This window comes from Elephas maximus, chromosome 8 (assembly GCF_024166365.1).
Source record: "Elephas maximus indicus isolate mEleMax1 chromosome 8, mEleMax1 primary haplotype, whole genome shotgun sequence".
Taxonomy (NCBI): Eukaryota; Metazoa; Chordata; class Mammalia; order Proboscidea; family Elephantidae; genus Elephas; species Elephas maximus.
Genome location: NC_064826.1, coordinates 62,013,066 through 62,037,782, shown reverse-complemented (window position 1 = coordinate 62,037,782; position 24,717 = coordinate 62,013,066). Strand labels below are relative to the sequence as shown.

General features: G+C 36.3%; 1 protein-coding gene across 7 annotated transcripts in view; it reads right to left on the bottom strand.

The window, feature by feature from the left end:
• AKAP9 (A-kinase anchoring protein 9) overlaps positions 1 to 24,717 on the bottom strand; it is a 157,714-nt gene that overhangs the window by 78,747 nt on the left and 54,250 nt on the right. For 6 of the 7 annotated variants that reach the window (XM_049893999.1, XM_049894000.1, XM_049894004.1 and 3 more), the window contains 6 exons: positions 22,945 to 23,037; positions 12,742 to 13,101; positions 11,250 to 11,474; positions 9,840 to 9,980; positions 9,249 to 9,352; positions 6,048 to 6,253 (listed from right to left, as the gene is read on the bottom strand). In XM_049893999.1, coding sequence (XP_049749956.1) covers positions 6,048 to 6,253; positions 9,249 to 9,352; positions 9,840 to 9,980; positions 11,250 to 11,474; positions 12,742 to 13,101; positions 22,945 to 23,037 — 1,129 coding nt within the window. The remainder of the gene's footprint in view (positions 1 to 6,047; positions 6,254 to 9,248; positions 9,353 to 9,839; positions 9,981 to 11,249; positions 11,475 to 12,741; positions 13,102 to 22,944; positions 23,038 to 24,717) is intronic. The other variant, XM_049894005.1, reaches the window with a different exon arrangement.

Here is a 24,717-nt window from a genome sequence, read left to right as displayed (position 1 = left end):
AAAAGTTTTATACACAAAAAGAAACAATCTTTGATGGTTATGAGGGAGGGGAAAGGGTGGGGATGGTAAAACACTAAATAGATAAGTGATAACTTTGGTGAAGGGTAAGACAGTACACAACACTGGGGAAACCAGCACAACTTGTACAAGTCAAGGTCACGGAAGCACCATAGACACATTCCAAGTCCCTGAGGGACCAAACTGCTGGGCTGAGGGATGTGGGGACCATGGTCTCAGAGAATATCTAGCTCAACTGGCATAACATAGTTTATAAAGAGAATGTTCTACATTTTACTTTGGTGAGTAGCGCCTGGGGTCTTAAAAGCCTATGAGTGGCCATCTAGGATACTACACTGGTCTCACTCCTTCGGGAGCAAGGAAGAAGGAAGAAAACTAAAGATACAATGGAATGATTAGTCCAATGACTAACAGACCACACCTACCACAGCCTCCACCAGCCTGAGTCCATGACAAGTAGTGGTGCCCAGCTACCACCACTGACTTCTCTGATGGGGATCACAATAACGGGTCCCAGGCAGAGCCGGAGAAAAACGCAGAACAAAATTCTAACCCAAAAAGAAAGACCAGGCTTGCTGGCCTGACAGAGACTGGAGAAACCCTGAGAGTATGACCCCTGGAAACCCTTTCAGCTCTGTAATGAAATCACTCCTGAGGTTCACTCTTCAGCCAAAGATTGGACAAACCCATAAAACAAAATGAGACTAAAGGGGCACACCAGCCCAGGGGCAAGGACCAAAAGGCAGGAGCAGACAGGAAAGCTGGTAATAGGGAACCTGAGGTTGAGAAAGGAGAGTGCTTATATGTCATGGGGTTGTTAACTAATATCATAAAAAAATATGTGTACTACCTGTTCAATGAGAAACTAGTTTGTTCTGTAAACCTTCAACTAATGTACAGTAAAAAAAAAAAAAAAAAACCTGAATGCTCTGATAATAGGGGTTAATTCTTTCTAAATGTTTATGAATTTAAAACGATCCTAGAATTCAAAATGATACAGGCACACTAAGTAGAGTCTGAAGTATATGGCAAAGTTAATAAATCAATGTAGTCTAGAAAATAAATGATATGTTTGAAAAAGCTATGAAAGCAAGAAATATTAATAGCTTTTAGTTGGGGCTTAAAAAATACCTATATTACATAGCATCTTTATCAGAGGCACTAAACACATTCTAGTGACATTTTCTTTCTCATGGGTATAGAGAATAGTTTGAAGCGATGGGAACCCAAGGTTTTACAGTGCAAAAAGTATATACCCACCCACAAAACCATGGAGAGAGATAAAAAGAGCTGGAAAGCAATCTGGATCCAAGCTGTGAATGATCTTCAATTTTATAATCATTTACTTCATGGATTATACTAGGTTCATTCCAGAACAGATAACAATATGCTCCTCAGGTTAAAGCATGGTGGATGATATGAAAGGGTCTCCCCCTGCTCCAATGGACCCTCCGACAATTCCTAGGGCTCCATGTGAACACCAGTGACTCAAGTCTGACCCTTGTACCTGACAGATGAGAAAACTGAACTGAAGCCCTGGAAGAGATTTGTCCTAGGTCAAGGTGAGCTAGAATAAGAAATAAAGGCCAGAGGACTAACCCAGTATTCTTTCTATAGCATCACGCTGCTTCAAAAGGAAGGCAGAGTAAATGAGACTCGGTCCCTGGTCTTCTATGGGAGAGGGGACATTCTAAAACTGAACTACCACAGTGCAGGCCTGGAAAAAAATGTTCTTTCAATAAATCCTGAGGAACTCATTTTATGAACTGGGTCTAATATTCACTCAGGTTCAAGAGATTTCAAAGGGCTCAAAATTTCCCTTCAATTCTGTAAACCAGGTTACTTCTATGAGAAAGCAAACATTAGGAAATCATTTTTTTTTTTTAAGAGAGGCAACAAGTCCATACATGTTTAAAATCGAAACAAGTTCAGACTCGAAGGCTGAAAATCGATCACAAGTGTTACTTACAACACAAAACTATATATTAAAAACTGAAAAGCAAAAGCTGCTTCATAATCAGATTAAGGTTTATATTTTTTTCTGCTACACTAAATAAGGCATCAGAGAAATATTTTAAAAGTACATTTTAGTTTTTACAATAATGGTTCCATTAAAATATGGACCATCAGAAAAAATTCTTACACATGGAACACAGTGTTAATATTTTAAAGCCAATATTTTAAGTTTATGAGAAAACTGAAAGTTTTATATTATAAATTCTATTAATTCAACATATCCTCTAAGATGCAAAATGGACCTGGTGTCACTTAAATGATATTACAGATCATCTTTATTTTATTAATAAGAGCAGCACATTATTGCTGAACACAAAAACATAGTATAATTAAAGGGAATGTGCACATGATAACCAATGATGCTAATACTAGTAAAAATCTTATTTCTATTATAATGTTCTATGTATTTCTTAACTGTGGACTTAACTTTTTCTTCTTGTATCTTAATGTTATTCTTTCAGAATCAGTCCACAGTTAAATATTTAAAAAGCTGTGTTGATTTAAACACACAAATTTAAGTAAAGCATTAAGTGTTGTGACTTCACCTTGCCTTCAATTGGACTCTCAGTGTCTCCCCCTCAGTAGACTATTAATTGCTACAAAGCAGAGAGCAGCTATAGAGAAATTGCTCAATAAGTGGTTGTAGAATTGAACTGAGAATGTTACTTACAGTTGAAACACTATTACCGGATGTCTTAAAGTAGGGCATAAAAATCTTTCATCTATATTGGAAGAGTTAGATGTAATTATGCAAGAATATGATACAATACAACATGGAAATTATCGAATATCATTAATATCACACACAAGTAAACTTTGCTGAAGGTAATTCAAAAGCAGCTGCAGCAGTACATAGGCAGGGAACTGGCAGGAAATTCAAGCCAGACTCAGAAGAGGATATGGAATGAAGGATATCATTGCTGGTATCATATGGGTCATGGCTAGAAGCAGAGAATACCAGAAAGGTATCTACCTGTGTTTTAGTGACGATGCAAAGGCATTCAACTGTGTGGATCATAACAAATTATGGATAACATTGAACAATTCCATAATACTTAACTGTGTTCATGCGGAACCTATACATAGACCAAAAGGCAGTGGTTCGAACAGAACAAGGGGATACTGTATCGTTTAAAATGAGGAAAGATGTGTGTCAGAGTTGTATCATTTCACCATATTTATTCAATCTGTATGCTGAGCAAATAACCTGAGAAGCTGGACTATATGAAGAAGAACGAGGCATCAGGATTGGAGGAAGGTTCATAACACTGTGTACTGTTTGTTGAAAGCGAAGAGGACTTGAAGCACTTACTGATGAAAATCAAAGACCACAGCCTTCAGTATGAGTTACACCTCAACATAAAGAAAACAAAATCCTCACAACTGGACCGATAAGCAACATCATGATAAACAGAGAAAATATCGAAATTGTCAAGGATTTCATTTTACGTGGAAACCCTGGTGGTGTACTGGTTAAGTGCTATTGCTGCTAACCAAAGGGTAGGAAGTTCAAATCTGCCAGGTGCTCCTTAGAAACTCTGTGGGGCAGTTTTACTCTGTCCTATAGGGTTGCTATGAGTCGGAATCGACTTGACGGCACTGGGTTTGATTTTTGGTTTCGGTTCATTTTATGTGGATCCACAATCAACACCCATAGAAGCAGCAGTCAAGAAATCAAATGACGTACTACATTTGACAAATCTGCTGCAAAAGACCTCTTTAAAGTGTTAAGAAGCAAAGATGTTACTTTGATGACTAAGGTGCGCCTGCCCCAAGCCATGGTATTTTCAATCGCCTCAAATACACATGAAAGCTGGACAATGAATAAGCGATACCGAAGAATTGATGCCTTTGAATTTTGGTGTTGACAAAGTATACTGAATATACTATGGACTGACAAAAGAATGAAAAAAATCTGTCTTGGAAGAAGTACAGCCAGAGTGCTCCTTAGAAGTGAGAATGGCGAGACTTTGTGTCATGTACTCTGGACATAAGGAGGGATCAGTCCCTGGAGAAGGATATTATGCTCAGTAAAGCAGACGGTGAGTGAAAAGGAGGAAGGCCTTCAACTAGATGGACTGCAACAATAGGCTCAAACATAGCAGTGATTGTGAGGATGGCGCAGGAGCAGTCCGTGTTTTGTTGTCTTGTGCACAGGTCACTGTGAGTCAGAACCAACTCCATGGCACCTAACAACAACAACATGCAAGAATGAGTAGTCCCCTGGTTGCATAATGGTTAAAGCATTCAGCTGGTACCAAAAGGTTGGTGGTTTGTGGGAGAAAGATGTGGCACTCTTTCTGTAAAGACTTACAGCCTTGAAACCCCTATGGGGCAGTTCTACTCTGTCCTCCTGGGTGGCTATGAGTCAGAGTTGATTCAGTGGCAATGGGTTTGGTTTGGCTTTACACAAAAATGTGGGATAATGGATGAGATGTCCTTTTAGGGCATCTCACAGAAAACAAACATAAACACAACGCTCTGTACTTGAGTTACCAATCTATTTCTCTCTATAACTATGGGATCACTGTTCTAAATTGGGTTGCCAAACACTTCAGCAACCACTTTGAGAAATGTCTCAGAGAAACATTTAGCATTTTTTTGTGCTGGTAACAACAACAAAAAAAAACCAAATTGTTTTTTTGTGATCTACAGAACATTTCTCAGAGTGTCTTCTGAATACGGGAATTGTCTAGTCTAATTCCCACTAGAAGAAAGGCAAAATCCTTCCCTAGCTAGTTAAGTGAAATGAGTTTATGAAATAATTGTTTTTTAAAAAGCATAATTTGATAAACATCTTTTGTACTGAGAACAAGAAAATATTACCTTATTCTTCTCAATACATCAAGATTATATGCAAAAATAAAACAGCTTTTGATTAAGAGCTTAAGTAGGAATGAAACTGATTTGAAAAAATAATTCTACCAAATTTCAAAACAGTAAAATTCTAAAGGAGATTTTTAAAATACTGCATTATTTCAGCTCTTATTTTACTAAAAGCCAGTTTATAAAATTGCTTTTGAACTCAACTGAGGTGTTTTTAAGTGGATTTTACATAAAATTCCAAATCAAGCTTTTTTCTGCACTAAGAAATGTGCTACTGTGCTACTGGCCAACTTGTAAATAAGTATATCTTCTATAAGTGGGATAATTTCTCCTCATTTGTCCACAAGGAACTTGAATGGAATGCTCTTAAAAAGCGCATAAATTCTTGGCATTTTAGAAGTCTCTTAACTGGGAAAAGTGCTTAGTTGTTGAACGGTTGTGAACTGTGGGCTTGATCTTCTGACTCAAGAGTCTGGACCCTTTCTCCATCTGACAAAAACTTTTTCCCCTTTAGATTTCTTGATTCCCTCTCCAGCAAGCACAATTAGTGAAAAAACAAAAGTGACTGGAGGTTAGCAATGTGACACTAAAATAAGGGCCCACAAGGTTGGAGGAAGGAAGACAGCTACATCATCTTAGGACCTAACCTCTAGAGCCACACACGTTCTGTCATATTTCAAACAACTTTGCCAGGAAGAAAGGGACCTAGCAGAGGACAGTCCAAAGGTAAGATCAAACCTCATAACCTCATAAAAAAAAAACAAAAAACCCTCATAACCATATCAAAAGTATGCAAAACTTGTGTTTCATTCTTAAAAGCTCTTTATTTCTAAACCTTCCATAATATACAGGGTGGTTTCAGGATGCTGCTAATACCTTAGGGATATTGATCATAGTCCTGAGTGGTCAGGTGGAATTTTTCTTTTATTGGTAGAGAAATGAAACAGCCTTCTGGTTTATATAGGCATATTAGCAACCATGGGTATGTATGATGACAACTCTAAGACACCGACTTGCGAATGCTATACAATAATGGTGTTTTTGAGAAGAGTGCCTCTGATGTATCTGTGTTTGGAAGTTTTTTTTTTGTAAAACACTTCCATCTACTCAATACATTGCAAAATCCCTTAAATTTAGCAAAATTTGTTGAAGATAATGACAGTTTCAACAGTATATAAAACTAGTACCTCCTGTGTGTTCCTCATGGACGCATGACTTCAGAGGTGCTTCCGCCTCTGACCTCCAAATTAGGCTGGCAGATGACTGGCCCTTACTAGATCTATCCAGAATCCCCAGGACATGGCGACCAATTGTTTCTTCAACAGCTGCTGTTGTCTTTACAACTTCTAAGAGGATCTTCAAAAGTCTGTTATTAGCTTTCTGTAGTGCATACCTGTACAGAAACATTTATTAAAATGTTTTAATCTTTTTAAAGTAAACACTTTGCCTATGTCCCACAAAAAAAGTACTATATCTGATTTGAAAAATAAAAATATACGATCCTCTAGTAAAATAATATGCAAGAGCACCTACAATGAAGTGCTTATTCTTTTCATTTTTTTAAATAATTACAAAATGATTTGTTTTCTTCTGAAAAATTGTGGTCAGTCAAGGAACTATAACATTAAAAAAAAATGCAGCATTTTACTGACTGGAAAGATATTGAATAAATAAATTTTTAAGCCAGTAGAGTTTCTAGATCAGAAGAAAATGTTAAGGAGGTACAAATTTTAAATTTAAAGAAGGTGGTGGTATACAAACAGATGTAAGTTACTGAGCTAGTAATACTGTTCATGGGTATTCAATATATTATCATATATTATAATTATTCCCCATTGCTGTCAAGTTGATGCCGACTCATAGTGACCCTATAAAAACCCAAACCAAACCCCCTGCCGTCGAGTCAATTTCAACTCATAGCGACCCTATAGGACAGAGTAGAACTGCTCCATAGAGCTTCCAAGGAGCGCCTGGTGGCTTTGAACTGCCGAACTTTTGGTTAGCAGCTGTAGCACTTAACCACTACGCCACCAGGATTTCCAAGTGACCGTACAGGACACAGTAAAATTGCCCCATAGGGTTTCCAAGGAGCAGCTGGTGGATTCGAACTGCCGACCTTTTGATTAGCAGCTGTGGCTCTTAACCACTGTACTGCTGGTGCATATTATATATAATTTTATATATAATTATAATTACATATAATTATATCATATATTATTGATTATATCATTGTATATATATATATAGATATACATTTTATCTTTAATCTTTTGTCAAACAACATATTTTAAAGTATAATTAAAAAATTCCACCAGAAAAAAAGTGTTATAGTATTTCTACAACTTAATGGCAACGATCTAGATGTCTAAATGACAAAATGTAACCGTAGACCAGCAGAGGCCTGTTTTTAAACAGGTCTATAGTGCAATTTCACTATCTGCCAACATCAACGGGAATATCATGGACTGTTTTCTATTACATCTGCTCCAGTGACAGAAGTTTCTCAAGTTACATACACCATGCTCATTTCAATCAGTAGAAACAATCTCCTGTTTTCATCTAAATGGAATTATGGTTGCTATCTCTTATTAAGACACAAGTAATACATTCTTATTTTTAAAAAATTAGAAAACACTGCTAACCACCCTTAAATATCTCAGCACCCAGAGATAATTATTGTTAACATTTTAATCCTACCCTAGACTTTCCCCCAAACTAGTCTCTTTCATAAATATATACTTTGAAAGAAAAATGGGGTTATGCTAGACAGAGTGTTTTGTAAGCTTTCTTTTTTGCTTAACATGAAAATTTTCCGTATCAAGAAATATATTTCTACAAATGATAATTCAGAAGATTAACTAATCTTCTGAATAACTACGTAACTCTCTCTTCCCAACAGCTTAATTCAACAAAGACACTACAGGGGTAAACTTTATATTTCATACATGTAGACAAAATAAGACTTTTATGGTAACAGTCCTTTGCCTAAGCGTTTTTGCTTTCAACTTCATATTGTCAGAGATTAGCAACAATCAGGTTAAAGGATATCAGTTTTCAGATGCACGTGACATACCTATTTTAAGACAAGGTAATAAGTGGAGAGGTTTTCCTTCAGTATTTATCAAGTGAAAGAGACAGTTCTATTTTTGCACCTAGATCAAATTCTCTGCTTACATAAGGATATTAAAAATAAAACTCTAAATAATTTAGTTAATAGGAAGTAAGTCAGGAACTTTATCTTCTTAACTTTTTCTGAAGTTTTGTTCTAGCCCCAAACCCCAGGTCTGGACAATTTGAAAATATTTCTAATTATAAGAAATGAAGGTATTAAAAAAAATATATATATATATATATATGTATGAATACTTATTTTATCAGCACTCAGTAGAAAAATTCCTAAAAATTAAACACTGCACAATTTTTAAAACATACCAATTAGAGATAAACAATATAAAATAAACAATATAAAATAAACAATGTTTATTTTATGTTGCCATGGTAACTCTAATTTTCATACACTGTCTTTCTTGTTTGAGTTCCATACTGACTGTGTTCCATACTGATGATCCAATGGGGAAGCCAAAATCTTAGGGGCCAAATTCCTCCATGCAAGCTGAGGAAGAGGTTAGGAGGACACAAGAGGGTTGACAGTCACAGAAAATTGGAAAAGGAGGAAATTAAGTTAGTAGGAAATTAGTTCTAGTTTAAAATTAAATAAATTAGTTTCACTTGAACAAAACACACTCTAAAATACTGTGCTTAAAGTTTTTAATATTAATATGGGATAACTATTCTCATTTAATATTTTATATTAATCTTTATAAAATCAAAGTAAGGAAAAGTTTTGTTACCATCAGATGATATTTTCCTCTAAAAATCTGGATTAAAAGTTCTCATCTGCTATGCAATAAATGCATGAAAAAAGCTGAATGTGGAAAATTCATATTTATAGTAATTTTTTCCTCAACATAAACAAACTAGGGGGTAGCTTATACTGAATGTATGTCCATACAGAGAAGGAATACACTTGAAAGTACAAGTGGGTTTTTTAAAAATACACAAAAATAGCATATGAGAACAATAAAATTAAGAAAGGTTCAACGTCCAAGAAATGCCTTACTATTTACTGATTTAAGTACATGATCAATATATCCACTAAAAAATTATTCTAGATACAAAAGATTTTTAAAATTTTCTATTTGTCTACTTTAATGACTAAAACGGATCACCCTTTACATATTATACATATATGAACATGTTTCATACAAAAATTGCAAAGATGTTTAAGACAGTATAAATGTACGAGATCAAAATAAGGACACAAAGTATAATACATCAGAACAACATTTTAATTCACTTTGTAGTGAAAAAGTACACGTTCTGTATACCTTTCATTGGACAGAGTATCAGGAGGCACATCTTCCGGTTTTCTGTCCAATTCCTTTTCTTTAAAGGGCTGTTCCTCAACTTCCCCTTCGTTTTCATTTCCACTCTGTTTAAGTTTGTGTAAAGGTAGAGAGGACAAGACAGAAAGAAAACCTGTCATCTTGGAAATAGCATGTCATTCTTCTATACTGTTACTGAGGCAAAACAGAAACCTCTGTGCACAAAATAGACTTTGTCTGAAATAATATTTAACTCTATTTTATGAAGAGGTTATCATTATCAAAAAAAGATAAAACACTGTTAGTACACAGATGAAAAAAATGCTAAAGGATTCAAAGGAATGCATGCTACAGTGCTACAATAAAGTTTGTTAGGCTGGTCCTTAGTGCAACAGTTGCCGCTACAGCAATGTGGTATTCAAGTTACTTAAACAGAATGAAAGGCATTTCAACTCCACCTACCTTACATGTAAGCAATCACAAATATGTTAAGCCCAACGCCTATAAAAAATACATCTCACACCAACAACAAAGACAAACAAATCCCACTGCATCGTTGATCCATTGCTCCTAGTGGGCCAAAGTCCATACTACCTGTGTTTGCGTACTGCTGTTGCGCAGCTCACAACACAGCTTCTCTCTTCCAGCTAAAGACAGCTGCTTTAGTGCTTCCAGCTCCTCTAAAAGCACCCTCTCTCTCTCTGAAACCAGGTTTTCATTATCTATTGAGGATCTCTAAATAAGAAAAAAGGTCATGAGAGAATACTGTTTGCGATAGAAGAAAAAAGCAGAATTAGATTTCTTTTAACCCCTTGGGAGTAACAGGCCCCGATTCCATGATTCATATCCCACTGTTGTTGTCAGATGCTGTCAAGTCAGTTCCGACTCACAGCAACCCTACAGGACAGAGTAGAACTGCCCCACAGGGTTTCCAAGGAGCGGTTGGTGGATTTAAACTGCCAACCTTTTGGTTGGCAGCCGAGCTCTTAACCCCTATGCCACCAGGGCTCCAATATCCCATTATAAGGGGTTAAAAGCATATATAAAATTCAATGCAAAATTTGAACCTTAAAAAAAAAAAAATTAAGACTAAATATTCAGAAATTTGTACAGCTCATTTTATATTATTTTTACGTGCCAATTTTGCATTGAAATTTTGGAAGTCTGAATTCACAAAATGCAATGAGGAAAAGCAAAGTCAAATTGTCCAAATGATATACTTTATGCACAAGTCTGAATTTTCCCATTAATATATATTAAAAGAATCAATTTTAAGAGTTCTCTATTTCTTTCCTTTTACTTTAGTTTTCAAAATTATATTCAAGAAATTTGTTTTTCAAAGAAATTTTACATAAATATTTCTTGCTTTTCTGCAATGATTTTGTGAGTATAATATATATGGTAATTGTCAAGAATCCAGCTCCCAAATACCAAGGATTTAAATTTAGTCAAGGAAAAGGAATAAGAATGTTACATAAATTTGCATTTTTAAAATTAAGAGAAGACGTTTCCCTGGAGAAAGTTCCAGGAACATATTGCTCCAGAAGATTTCCATTCATGATTAAAAAGATAGATTAAAGACAGGAAAAGATAAACCTTGGTTTACTGCTGGAGTCACGAAACTATAAATAAATATAGGAAAATTGAATGGTATCAACCTCAGTACAAAGCATTCCAAAATTGTCAAAGTGTTTTTGCCAGGTATGGTCAACAGAATGATTTAAAAACAAACAAAATAAAACAAAAAACAGCCTTGTAGGCCCTTTTCAAGTGCCTGAAAAGCAGTTAAATCAAGCGGTAGGAAGACAATGCACTCCAAGGTTGAGTTAGGTGTCCCTAACAAGGCCTAAGGCTACTGTGCTGCTGGAGTCTGTTCCTGATGTTAAATATTTTAGTTTACTCAGATCTTGGCTTTTTTTGACTTTTGACCTTTTTTTTTTTTAAGGCTAAATAAAGAATACTTCTATTTTAATTGGGGGAAAAAAGGGACTATTAGTCCCATACCTGGGCTAATTGCATATTAAGTCTCTTAATCTCTTCTTGTAGTTGTTCCTGGTCTTCTCGCTGTCTCTCCATCTGGCGCATGTGTGCCTGCCTTAACAGCTCTGTTGCCTGTTGATGCTCTTGGTATTGCCTTACAAGTTCCTGCCTCATATCTTCCAACTGTTCTTCATTTAACATCAGCTGTCTAGAGGCATCCAAGTTTGATACCAAAACCTCATCATGGATCTATAACAGTAAAATTAAATAAAAATTCAACCATATTTTCTGAAAATCTGCCTGCATCAATATTTTAAAATAAATATGAAAGCAATTCTACTACTAAGTACCTGATCTTTTATTTCCATTATCAAACTAAAATACAGGTAATTCTAAGAGTTATTTTCTTAATTATAGTTCTAAAATCATATGAAGTTAGTTTATTATCATTATACTGTTATTCTCCAAAAGCAAAATAGCTATGCATCAGTGTTAATTCAGATGTAATTTAATTCTAAGGAAGGAGAATGAAGAAAGATTAAAAATTCCTTCTACTCTTAATGAAGCTGTAACTCCATTATCCCTCTTGATATTTTACGATGGAAAAAAGTATGAATGAAATATTTACATTTTAAAAGTAAATTTATAAAACATGAGAAATTTTACCAGATAATTCATATTATGCAGTTATTATTACAGTACTACAGAGAACTGCTTGAAAAAAAAATTCTCAATAAATTTTATTTGGAAATAAAAGCTTTATATTCCAATTTCTCATACTCATAATGGGTTTCAAGGAGTACTTCCATTCATGAAGAGATACTATTTAAATGAATCACTCTGCCTTAAATAATTGCCAATAAATTAAAGAGGGTTTTCATGAACAGTTCACCAGTTTTGAATTTCATAAAAAAAGTTGATAATTTTATTTGTATATCCCTCTGAACAAGACATAACCTATCAAACAGTATAATACAAAATTTGAATTTAGGTAATTTTAACAGATTTATCACTTCTGTTAAAGGCAGCAACAAAGTTGAAGTATAGACACAGAACAGATCCTCCACTAATGAATAATTAAAGAATAAGCAAATTGGTCTAGAGATAGTAAAATGCTTTGAACTGTTTTCTTAAATAGGTAACCACTTCCTTGCAATATTACTTCTATATTTAATGTAGCAAATCTTTTATTCATAAATATTGCCAAACTCTAGTATAATAAATCCCTAACTGGCAGAAACAAAATCAATATAATTTAAAATGAAATTTTATCATGTATGATGCATACAAGACAAATAAGAATATTATGAACCAGATTTAAAATGTTAATACTAAAATTAAGTCACATATTCATATACCTTACAATTAAGAAAACACAATAATGTGAATCATAAGACCAGATTTAATTTGATACTTTCCTTCTCCTCCACTAAGCAGCTTTACTGCTTGTTATTTCTATAGTGAAGGAAACCACAACTTGTTATAAGTGCTGTATATTCAAAGAAGACATACTTACAGATTCTCCAAATAGAAATGTTTTATCTTTGGAGAACATTTCTTCTGAAACGGTTAGTTCATGATCCTTTGATTCTAGGATTTCATCAAGATTATCACTATTCGATAACAGAATTTGCTTTCCATCTTCTCCTAACTCTCTACTAAGTGGTTTAAATTCTTCTTTAAATGTCACGCCTGTTGTTTCAAAAGTCTGAAAACCATCTTGATCCTGTGATAATTTCACTTCATTTAAAAAGTGCTGTTCATCTTGCTGACAGAGAACATGTGGCTGTTTTGATGGTATGGTATCTCCTTTTTCCCCAGATAGTCTAGACAGTTCAGTCTGTTGAGCAAACGCTATACTCATTGACACAATGACCTCAAAAAAAATAAAACAACAAAAAAGGATTAGATTTATAAACAGCAGCAGGAATTTAAAAAGTAAGTTACTACTCAAAATTACGTGAATTAGAAAAAAAAGCTCAGCCTCATACTTTTAAACAAAAAGAAATTCTATGATAAAGTGATATAGTGATAAAGATTCTCTATTTACAATTCAATGTCAAAGTATTTATTTCATTGCCTATCTATTAAAATCAAAATATAACATTTTTTCTTACTACAAAAGCAAATAAATGTTCAGTATAGAAATTAGAAAGAAAAAATAAAAGCCAATATATTGCTCTTATCCAAGAAAAATCACTATTAACACTTTAGTAAATACTCTTCCAAATCTTCCTCTTCTTTACAGATATAAATATGAATAAATACAGACATGAGTTTTTCCCTAAAAAATGTGATCATACTCTAATATTTTAATCTGCTCTCACAGCTTACCTATACAAAACCCATTGCTGTCAAGTCAATTTTGACTCATAACAACCCTACATAGTAACTATCTTTTCCCACCAAGGAATACATTTCTATATAATTTTAACTAAGTTTAAAGCTTCATATTATACAGATGTCTTACAAATTTAAGCAATCAATTCTCTATTGTTGGACATTTCAAATGAGTTCATTCTTACACTATTTTAAACACCAATGTGATTAAATTTTTATAACTATATCATGGTTCATATGCTTTCATATTTCCTTATGGTAAATCTCATGAGGTGGAACACTGGTTTGTATGAGTTGTAAGTACTATTGTACTTTTCAATCTAATCCAGTTTGACTTTCTACTACAACTATAACCCTGAATCCCTCTCTGCTTATTTTACTCCCACGAAGCACAACTACTACTACCCATTGCCATTGAGTTGATTCTGACTCATAGAGACCTTTTAAGACAGAGTAGAATTGCCCAATAGGGTTTCCCAGATTGTAAATCTTTACAGAAACAGACTGCCACCTCTTTCTCCTGCAGAGCAGCTGGTGGGTTCAAACCACTGACCTTTTGGTTAGCAACTGAGTATTTAACCACTGTGCCACCAGGGCTCCTGCATGCAGCACAAGTACCTAGAAACTAAGCAGCAGCCTTGGGTCTGACAAGTCCCTAAGCCTTTGAGAACCAACAACTTTATTTCAAGTCCCATCCCACAAAAAATTTCCAATGGGGAAAGCCTGGATGTCATAAATCCAGGATAAAGCATACCTAGGGTTAGAGACCTTTGTGCCTACTGACTTTAAGCTTTCTCTAACTGTTTTCCCTGTTGGTCTAGGCCATATAACTGGGTTTTTGCTTTAATTTCCTGTCTTGAACCTCATCGGCTTATCTGGGGTCCTGATTCCCACCTAGTTCTTGCTAGCCTCCTTCCTCCCAGATGCTATGTCCTCCAGCTGCTGAATGGAGTCCTGCTTCAATAAAAATAATATTGATGATAACAAAAACAACAATAAATGCAGCATCAAGTAATTTATTAAGCCCTTGTAGCATTTCATTTAATCTTCACTATACTACCAGGCAGGTACTATTATTACAAGATGAGGAAACTGAGGAGGAGAGAAATTAAGTAATTAGATCCCAAAACACACAACAACTAAATGGTGGAAGCTGGAGTTCGAAATTCTGCAGTCTCATCATAAGCTCACCTTCTAAAATGTGATAACATACCATTACCTCCATATCTGAACAAATCTTCCTAGGAATATAAGGATACAACTGACATAAGAGGAATAATTATAATATTAACAGCCAATGAGGAGAAAACTATAATACAGCAAGGTTAGGAACCGTGTCACATATCTAAAAAATGGTAGAGCAGAAATCTGAATCAAAGTGCATAGCGTTCACGTATCTTAAACACTGTGTGTTTTACAGCTTCTGCCCAGAGAATCCTACTACTTACCTCACCTATCAAACTGAACCTCTTAGATGTCTATGCTAGCCCAAACTGAACTGGAATTTGAAATAATGTTCTTGATACTGTCATCTGGAATATATGCCCATTACAGCAAAGAGTCAAAACACAGAGATGAAAAGAATTAGTGAACAAGATGATCCGCTTAACAAAACACACCTTCAGCCTTGTTTAACTAGTGGTCAAGACCTTAAGATGGGGCTTTTGCTTTAACTTACTGTCTTGAACCTGACCTGCTTATCTCTTTGTCTTTCCACACTAAGAATGCAACATGAAAAGGCAAAAAGATTAAAAATATGAAAGTAAAGGGATATGAAGGGAAGAGTGACGATGTTCAGCCAATAGTAATCAGAGTTCCAGGAGGATATAACAGAGAACAGTGGAAAGGAACTATTTCATGGGATAAAGGCTGAAAATTTTATAGAACTGAGAAAATCCTAAGATTCAAGAAGACCAATGAATCATTAGAAGGAGAAATAAAGACAATATCAAAAACAAAAAGAAGATCTTTAATGCTTCTAGAGAAAAAAGATGTATTACCTATAAAGGAACAATTAAACTGACAAGTACATCTTTTCAGTAGAAACAAGAGAAGACAGAGAACAGTGGAATGTTATCGTCAAAGTTCTGACATAAAAGCAACTGTCAAACCAGATTTTCAACAAAACTATCTTTCATGAACAAAGGCAACATTTTATTAAATAAAGACAAATAAAAACAATTTATTCCCAACAGGTCATCAGTAAAAGAACTTCTAAAGGATATTCTTCAAAAAGCAGGGGAAAAAAAAAAAATCCTAGAAGAAAAGACTGAGATGCAAAAAGGATTACAGCATAAAAAAATATTTTTTAGTCAATTTATGTGGATAAATCTAGGTACTGGTGGTATAAAGCAATAACAATTGCATCTAAGTTGTGGGATAACACAAAACAGAGACTTAACGATTCCTGGCAGCATAAAGTAAGCCCACTACAGCCTGTTTCTCTCACTAAATACAACCAAAAGCTCTGAACAAAATACAAAAAGCAACTACCTGACAACTCTGAAAAGTAAACAAAAGTAGGCAGGAGAGAGTCAAAACTTAGAGGAGTGATTTGTATGGGAAAGGTAAAATAGAATTTGTGGTCTGAACCTGAACAGGTGATGGCTGTTTAAAAAAAGTAGATTAGTAGATTAAATCCAAAGCAAGAAGAAAAAAGGAAATAATAAAGGTAACAGTAGCGATCAATAAAAATAAAAACAGAAAGACAAAAAAAATGAAACCAAAAAGCCAGATCCTTGAAAATATCAGAAAATCTGTAAGCCTTCAGTCAGACTAGAAAAAAGTGAGAAAGCAGGGAAAATACTACACAGATATTAAATGATAAGAGTAATATTATAAACGACTCTACACACATAAATTCAACAGCTTAGATGAAATGGACCAATTCCGAATGACACAAACTACCAAAGCTCACTAGAAAACAGAAAAACTGAATAAAGTTAAATCTATTAAAGAAACTGAATTCATGGTTTTAAAAAACCTTCCAACAAAGAAAACCCCAGGCCCGAATGGATTCACTGGTAAGAACAACAAAACATTTAAGGATTAAATAATACTAATTCTGTATGTATTCTTCCAGAAAATAGACGAAAAGGAAATATATTTCAACATTCTATGAGGCCAGTACCCTGATATTGAAAGCAAAGATACTAAAAGAAAATAGAAATATGGATAATATTTCTCCAATGTTCAGACATAAACATCCTTGACATGGATACAAACCATAACTAACAACACACAAACTCCAGGAGATAAGCTAGATAACTGGGACCTTCAAAAAATTAAACACTTAACGCTCATCAAAGACTTCACCAAAAGAGTAAAAAGGGAACCTACAGAATAGGAAAAATTTTTGGCTATTACAAACCCAACAAAGGTCTAACCTCCAAATTTACAGGAAAATCCAATACCTCTACAACAAAAAGACAACCTGATTAAAAAATGGGCAAAGGAAATGAACAGAAACTTCACCAAAGAAGACATTCAAGTGGCTAACAGACACATGAGGAAATGCTCTCAATCACTAGTCATTAGAGAAATGCAAATCAAAACCACAAGGACTTACCATCTCACCCCCGGAATTATGGGCGTGAATCAAAAAAAAAAGAAAATAACAAATGTTGGAGAGGGTGCACGGAGATTTGAACTCTTATGCACTGCTGGTAGGAATGCAAAATGGTACAACCATTCTGGAAAATAATGTGGTGCTTCCTTAAAATGCTAGAAATAGATATACCATGATTCAGCAATTCCACTCCGAGGTATATATCCTAGAGAAATGAGCTGTCACATGAATAGACATATGCACACCCATGTTGACTGCAGTATTGTTCACAATAGCAAAAACTATGGAAACAACCTAGGTGCCTATCAACAGATGAATGGATAAACAAACTATGGGACATACACACAATGGAGTACTACGCAACAATAAAGAACAATGACAAATCTGTGAAGCATTTCACAACATGGATGAATCTGGAGGGCATTCTGCTGAGTGAAATAAGTCAATCACGAACGACAAACATTGTATAAGACCACTACTGTAAAAACTCATGAAAAGGTTTACACACAAAAAGAAGCAATCTTTGATGGTTATGAGGGAGGGGAAGGAAACACACTAAATAGTGCTAACTTTGGTGAAGGATAAGACAGTACACAATACTGGGGAAGCCAGGACAGCTTGTTCAAGGCAAGGTCATGGAAGCTCCATAGACACATCCAAGCTCCCTGAGGGACTGAATTACTGGGCTGAGGGCTGTGGGGACCATGATCTCTGGGAACATCTAGCTCGACTGGCAAAACATAGTTTATAAAGAAAATGTTCCACATTCTACTTTGGTGAGTAGTGTCTGGGGTCTTAAAAGCTTGTGAGCAGCCACTAAGATACTCCACTGGCATCACCCTGTCAGGTGCAAGGCAGAATGAAGAAAACCAAAGACACAAGGGGAAGATTAGTCCAAAGAACTAATGTAGCAGAACTACCACAGCATTCATCAGACTGAGTCCAGTACAACTAGATAGTGCCTGGCTACCACCACTGACTGCTCTGACAGGGGTCACAATAGATGGTTCCGGACAGAGCTGGAGAAAATGTAGAACAAAATTCTAACTCACAAAAAAACACCACACTTACCATCCTGATAGAGACTAGAATAAAAAAAAGAGAGAGAGACTAGAGAAACCCCAAATATGGCCCCAGACACCCTTTTTACCTCAGTAATGAAGTCACTCCTGAGGTTCACCCTTTGGCTAAAAATTAGATAGGCCCATAAAACAAAACGAGACTAAAGGGGCATACCAGCCCAGGGGCAAGGACTAGAAGCCAGGAGGGGACAGGAAAGCTGGTGACTGGGAGCCCAAGGTCGAGAAGGGAGAGTGTTGTTGACATGTCGTGGGGTTGGTAACCAATGTCACAAAACAATATGTACACTAATTGTTTAATTAGAAGCTGTTTGTTCTGTAAACCTTCATCTAAAGTACAATAATAATAAAAAAAATTCCTTGACAAAATATTAGCAAATCAAATCCAGCAATATATAAAGGGAGGAGAGTATCTCTCTAAAGAGGCATGAGGAAATTTTGGGAGTTATGGAAATGTTTTATATGTTGATTGCGTACTGGTTTTAAAACTGTAAACATTTGTTAAAACTCACCAAGTTTTGCACTTATAATTGGTGAATTTTATTATATGCAAATTATATCTCAACAAGCAATAACAAAAAAAAACCCCAAAACCAAACCCCATGCTAGGCCACAAAAAAAGCTTTTGAAATTTGAATAATTCATATCATAAAGATCACTTTTTTTTGTATATGTATTTAGATTAGAAATGAATGACAACAATAATTATAAGAACTCCATGGTCTGGAAATTAAAAAAACACACTCAAATCTCTTGTTACTCTCTCCTTTCCCTTCACTCTACCCCTCTAATAAAACTCCACATCTGTTTATAATTAATTCTGCCTACTCTGTGGCTGTGTCTGGGTAACCAAACTTAACTAGAGAGGAAAAAAAAAAAATACAACCAAGACCTCAGTGATAAAAGAAGTCAATTCTACGAAATTTCTTTAGTCCATTCCACTTCACATTCCTTTTCCTAATCAGCCCTTTCCTTTCTTTTTAAAATTCCAATACCTCTCTTTCTTTCACATTCTCAGGTGGTGACTTTGCTTCTTACTTCAGTGAGAAAATAGAAGCAGTCAGGAGAGAACTTCCACAAGCTCCAACGACCACATCTAAAAACATACCTGAATCATAAATCAACTATTCTCTGCCTTCCCTCCTTCCTTTTATTTTGGATTAAATTGCCATCCTCCTATCTAATCACCACCGCCCCCACCCCAATGGATTTCACTGGTTCTCACCTACTCAAGAGCACCAGCAACAGCCCCTTCCTTTCCTAAATCAGCAAGTTGCTTCCTTTTCCCCTAGACCATTTCCATTAGCATATAACAAAAATCTACCACTTGACCACCCTACATCATCCTTTAGCTACCAATGTATTTCTCTGCTTCCCTTTTAAGTTAAACTCTTCAAGAGTTTGTCTCCTCATTCTTCTCGATTCTCTCAAACTCAGAGTCTGTCTCCACCACTCTAAAAATGTGTTCTTTTAACTCAGCCATGATCCCACGTTGTTAGCCCATGATTAGCCTGCAGTTTGAATCTTTTCTGATCCATTAGAAACAGCTGACATAGTTTTATATGATCTCCTCTAGGTATATTTTTATTACTTGCTTTCTGTAATACAACTCTTTTGGTTCTTCCCCGATCTAATTTGCTGGTCTTTCTTTGTCTTTGTTCCTCCTCATTTCTCTGACCTCTAAATATTGGTGTGCTCCAGACTCAGTCTCCAGGCCTCTTCTCTATCTACTGTCACTCCCTAAATCAGTGTTGTTCAACCTTTTTTCACTGAAACCCATAATAAAAAGCCAAACCCAACTGAACACATTTTATATTACATTCCAGAGCAAATATATGTACCTGTATGTGTATACATGTGTGCTCATATAACTGAACAAAAAAAACCATTCCATTAATATTAAAATCCTGGTCTCAACCCACTAAATTGATTTCATGATTTAAAAATGGGTTAAACTCAGTTTGAAAAACGCTGCCCTATTATTTCCTGCACTTAAATTTCTAATTTCATCCTCCTTCCTCAACTCCAGATGTATACATCCAACCACTTCCTTAACATTTATATTTGGATACCTAATAACTGATTTGCATTTAAAGCATCAAAATCTAGTCTCCCACTTTCCTCTAAAAACTGCTCCTTTGCTGTCTTCTCTACCCTACTAAAGGCAACTCAGTAAATATCAACTCCTTTCTTCTAGCCATTCAGGTCAAATAACCCGCAGCAGTATTTCCCCCTGGAGAGAAATTCTTGCCCTCTTTCCCTCTATTTCTTCCTCCTGTATCCAGTCACATCTGCTCAGCAAATAAACCTGTGCCAACATTTCATAATATTTTACTAAACGGGTTCCATGAGTGTGGGGGTGGGAAAACTGAATCAAACTGCCTCCAACTGAGCAGAGCTGGTAGCTGTTCAAGCAGCCTTTACAAACTCTAGCCAAGTCTCCTTGATCATTTCTTGGAGGTCTCTGTTGGAATTATTCTTGACCTGTTTCTTTCTCTTACATCCCACTTCTCTGGAAGGTTCTCAACCTAGTACCTTCATGATTCACTCCCAAATTTTCTTTACGACTTACTCTAGTATTCAAAAAATGAGGCCTTCTTTGACCACCCTATATAAAATCACACCATCTCACTCCCATGGAATTTCCTAGTCCTACTAACTTGTATTATTTTTTTCTTCATAGCACTTATCACCAGCTATATATTGTCTACCTGCCCCAACTAGAATGTAAGTTCTATGGGAGCAAAGCTTTCATCTCTTTTGTTCTCTGCTACATCCCAGCACCCAAACACTAGCCCAGTAAAAAAAAAGCCCAGTGCCGTCGAATCGATTCCGACTCATAGCCAGAGTAGAACTGCTCCGTAGAGTTTCCAAGGAGCGCCTGGCAGATTCGAACTGCCAGCTCTTTGGTTAGCAGCTGTAGCACTTAACCACTATGCCACCAGGGTTTCCACCCAAACACTACCTGACAGTAAATGTAAATAAATGTCTATTTTCAGTAGTATGTATCCAAATCACTCTGAATCTAATGTGATCTATATTGAGAGCCACTACTCCTATCGGGCTTCTTTTATATAGCCTGGCTATTAAGCACTTATTCTCAATCTTTTGTTCATCATTGTATCTGAGGGGTTCAGCACAATTCCATCAGTACTAATGACTAAAGTCAATAATCTGTGTTCTTCTAGACCCAAGCTGAGCTATCAAATGTTGTCTCTTGGGCCATAGTACCTTGATGCTTTTGCAATAGTTTCACTGACTTGCCCTTTGGAGCTGTAATACAAGCTTGGATGAGAGACACTTTACAAAAACCTTACGTCATCACAATTATCACAATAATCAGGGTACTTAGAAAAATATAATTTACAAGCCTTTACTATGTTATCAACTGATCTGCTAGGTGTTGTCTATGTATTAGCTCATTGAACCCTCACGACAATTACTGTTATTCTTCTCTTTTAACATATAGGGAACTGAGACTTTCCCTATATGTTTCCTGACTTTTCTAAGGTCACACATCTAGTAAGCCAAAATAACAAGAATTTAGAGCATGGTACATCCCATATCAAATCTCATGCTCTTGATCACTATACTATGACATCTTACTATTACATTTCACTTGATATGTTTATGCAAGAGCTAGGTTCAAGAGAAAACTTGGATTCCTCTGAAGAATGAGACAATGAGAGTTATATAAAATGATGGCACCTTGCTTTTCACTTTGACCTCCAGAAAATTATAGAACTAAACAATCAGCTCAGCCATAGTGAGTGAATAAATCCTCACGGCCTGAATATTTCCTTTGGTCTTGATGTCCTCATCTAATTTGTTTTTTGTCCAATTCTTTATGTATTTCCTGTATATCCCAGGGTAGAAACCCTGGTGGTATAGTTGTTAAGTACTACGGCTGCTAACCAGAAGTTCAGCAGTTCAAATCCACCAGGCAGTCCTTGGAAACTCTATGGGGCAGTTCTCTCTGTCCAATAGGGTCACTATGAGTCAGAATTGACTCAGTAGTAATGGGTTTGGTTTTTTTTGGTTTTGGTATATCCCAACAATCTTCTTCCTTTTAAGTACTTCCCTTTTAGAATAGTTCAACTGTTCCAATATAACAAATTCACTGAAAAAAAAAGTATACATATTTTAAACGAGAATATAAAGAGAAAAGAAATGGCGCCTTAATGGTAGACTACATGATATGAATAACTCTGTGCATACCAGCTAAGATACAGAAATAAGTAAAACCCACAGGATAAACTCCTCTGCTTAGCTAGGAGCTAATGTTCAACGGTAATCCTCACCTAGAATCTGAAGTCATTATCTAACATTGCAGTAACTTCTGTGGCTGGGGCAAAGCATGGGTAGTTTATGGAGGGCCAACCAATTTCCCTCTCATTTCCTACCTTTCCCTCTACCCTTTTAAAAAAGCTTAAATTCCCTCAATCCTACTCACAAGGTAACAAATACATAAAGGACAGAGGCTTATTTTGACATTTGGGAAAGTTTCTAACTACTATTCTACATAAAAAGAGGAATGCCACCTGAAAGAAAAATACACAGAAAATTCCATTTAAAGGAACTGTAGTTGATACCATAACGACAATTTAAAGAGGAGCTATATAAGAAATTTACAATTAAAATAAAGCACCTTGCCATCAATAAAATCTATGTTTTTTGAAGCCTCATGGGGACTATAAACTATGATAATCGTCAGGATAAAGGATAAACTTACCTTAGCTACTTCTTCTTCTAATCGTTCTTGGTACTGTTTTTCCAGCAACTTGGTCATATTAGTTTCCTGTCTTACTCCAAATTCACCAGAAAACTAAATTAAAAAGAAAATATGGTATTTATTCACACTAATTTTGCACCACTGTCTTTTAAACCTCTATTCTCAAAATGTCACTATTTCTTAGAAAACTTGCAGATACTCTCAGCAAAACATAAAAATTCTGCTCTTTTAATTAAAAACAAATTCTAGTCAGTAATTCTACTAAATAATTGTACTTAATAACTTAATAACTGAAGATGTAAAGAGAGAAATAAATTTATATATTTACAACTCCTAATATATACTTCTAGAGTGAGGAAGGGCTCCAAAACCACCAAACCCATTGCCATCAAGTTGATTCCAACTCATGGCGACCCTGCCAGGTCAGAGTACAGCTGCCCCACAGGGTTTCCAAGGCTGAAAGACGTGAAACAGACTGCCACATCTTTCTCCCATGAAGCGGCTGGTGGATTTGAACTGCTACCTTTTGATTAACAGCCAAGCACTTTACCCACTGTGCCACCAGGGCTCCTTGTAGTATGGATACACCTTATTTATTAATCATATACATGTGTCAGTGGGTGCACATTTAAAGGCCTCTGGTTGCTGTAAACTGGGAAAGTGGCTCCAAAAAAAGAGCCTGCTTCTCTAACACCACAGCCACTGCCTGTACAAAGAGGCAGGACCCCCAGTTTCTGCTCTAAAATCAACAAGGCAGACCTTCCCAGAGGTTGGTTTAAAGTATACCAGCATCTCCCCTACCTGTGCACTGTTAGCTGCAAGTCTACTGTGAATTGCTACAGAAGGCCCGTGCAGTGGAGTTGGCTCTCACAGTCAACACGCTACCTTCCTCCTATAGCTCAGGCCTCAGAAACCAACAAGACAGACCTACCAGGGACTCACTTCTGGCCTATCTGCTCCCCCTTTCGGTCGGTACTGAGGACTGCTGACTGAGGCTGCTGTGTGCTAGGAAGCAGACATCTTTAGTGGAGGCTACACTCATAGCCAATATACTACAGGGAAGGCTATGAAAGCAACAAGGCAGACCTCCCTGGGGGTCGCTTTGAAGTGTGACAACCCTTCCCCCACTCAGACACTGTCACCTGCAAGCCTGCTCTCACAGTCAGCACTCTACCTGTCTCCCAGCAAACCCCATGGCTCTGGCCTCTGACACCAACAAGACAAACCTCCCTGTAAGTAAATTACAGTTGTTCTGCCCCCACTTCCGGTTGGCACTGAGGACTGCTGACTGAGGCTGCTGTGTGCTAGGAAGAAGGCATCCTGAATGGAGGCTACATCCACAGCCAACATGCTACGGGGCAGGCTCTGATAGCAACAAGGCAAACCTCCCTGGGGGTCTGTTCAGAGGGTGACTGCCCTTCCCCAAATCAGTAACTCTTGGCTGCTGGACTGATACAAACTCTTACAGAAGATTCCTTACAGTGAAGTCAGGAGGTAGGTCACCTAAGTGGAGACTTGCTCCCCCAACCACCACAAGGCCACTGGGGCTCTGAAAACCAACAAGACAGATTTCTTAGAGGTCCATCTGGGGATTGCCAGCACCCTTTCCTCCTGAAATGGAGGAAAGTCTGCCTGTGCATCCCCTGAATACAAGCTCAGATACAAGTAGCCCCCAGAGAACAGGGAAAGAAGCTTCAAGCAAAACCAGAGGACAATACCCAGCCCTGAAGGGGACTTGCTCGGTGTGGGTTTTTTGACTAAAAACACGGATAC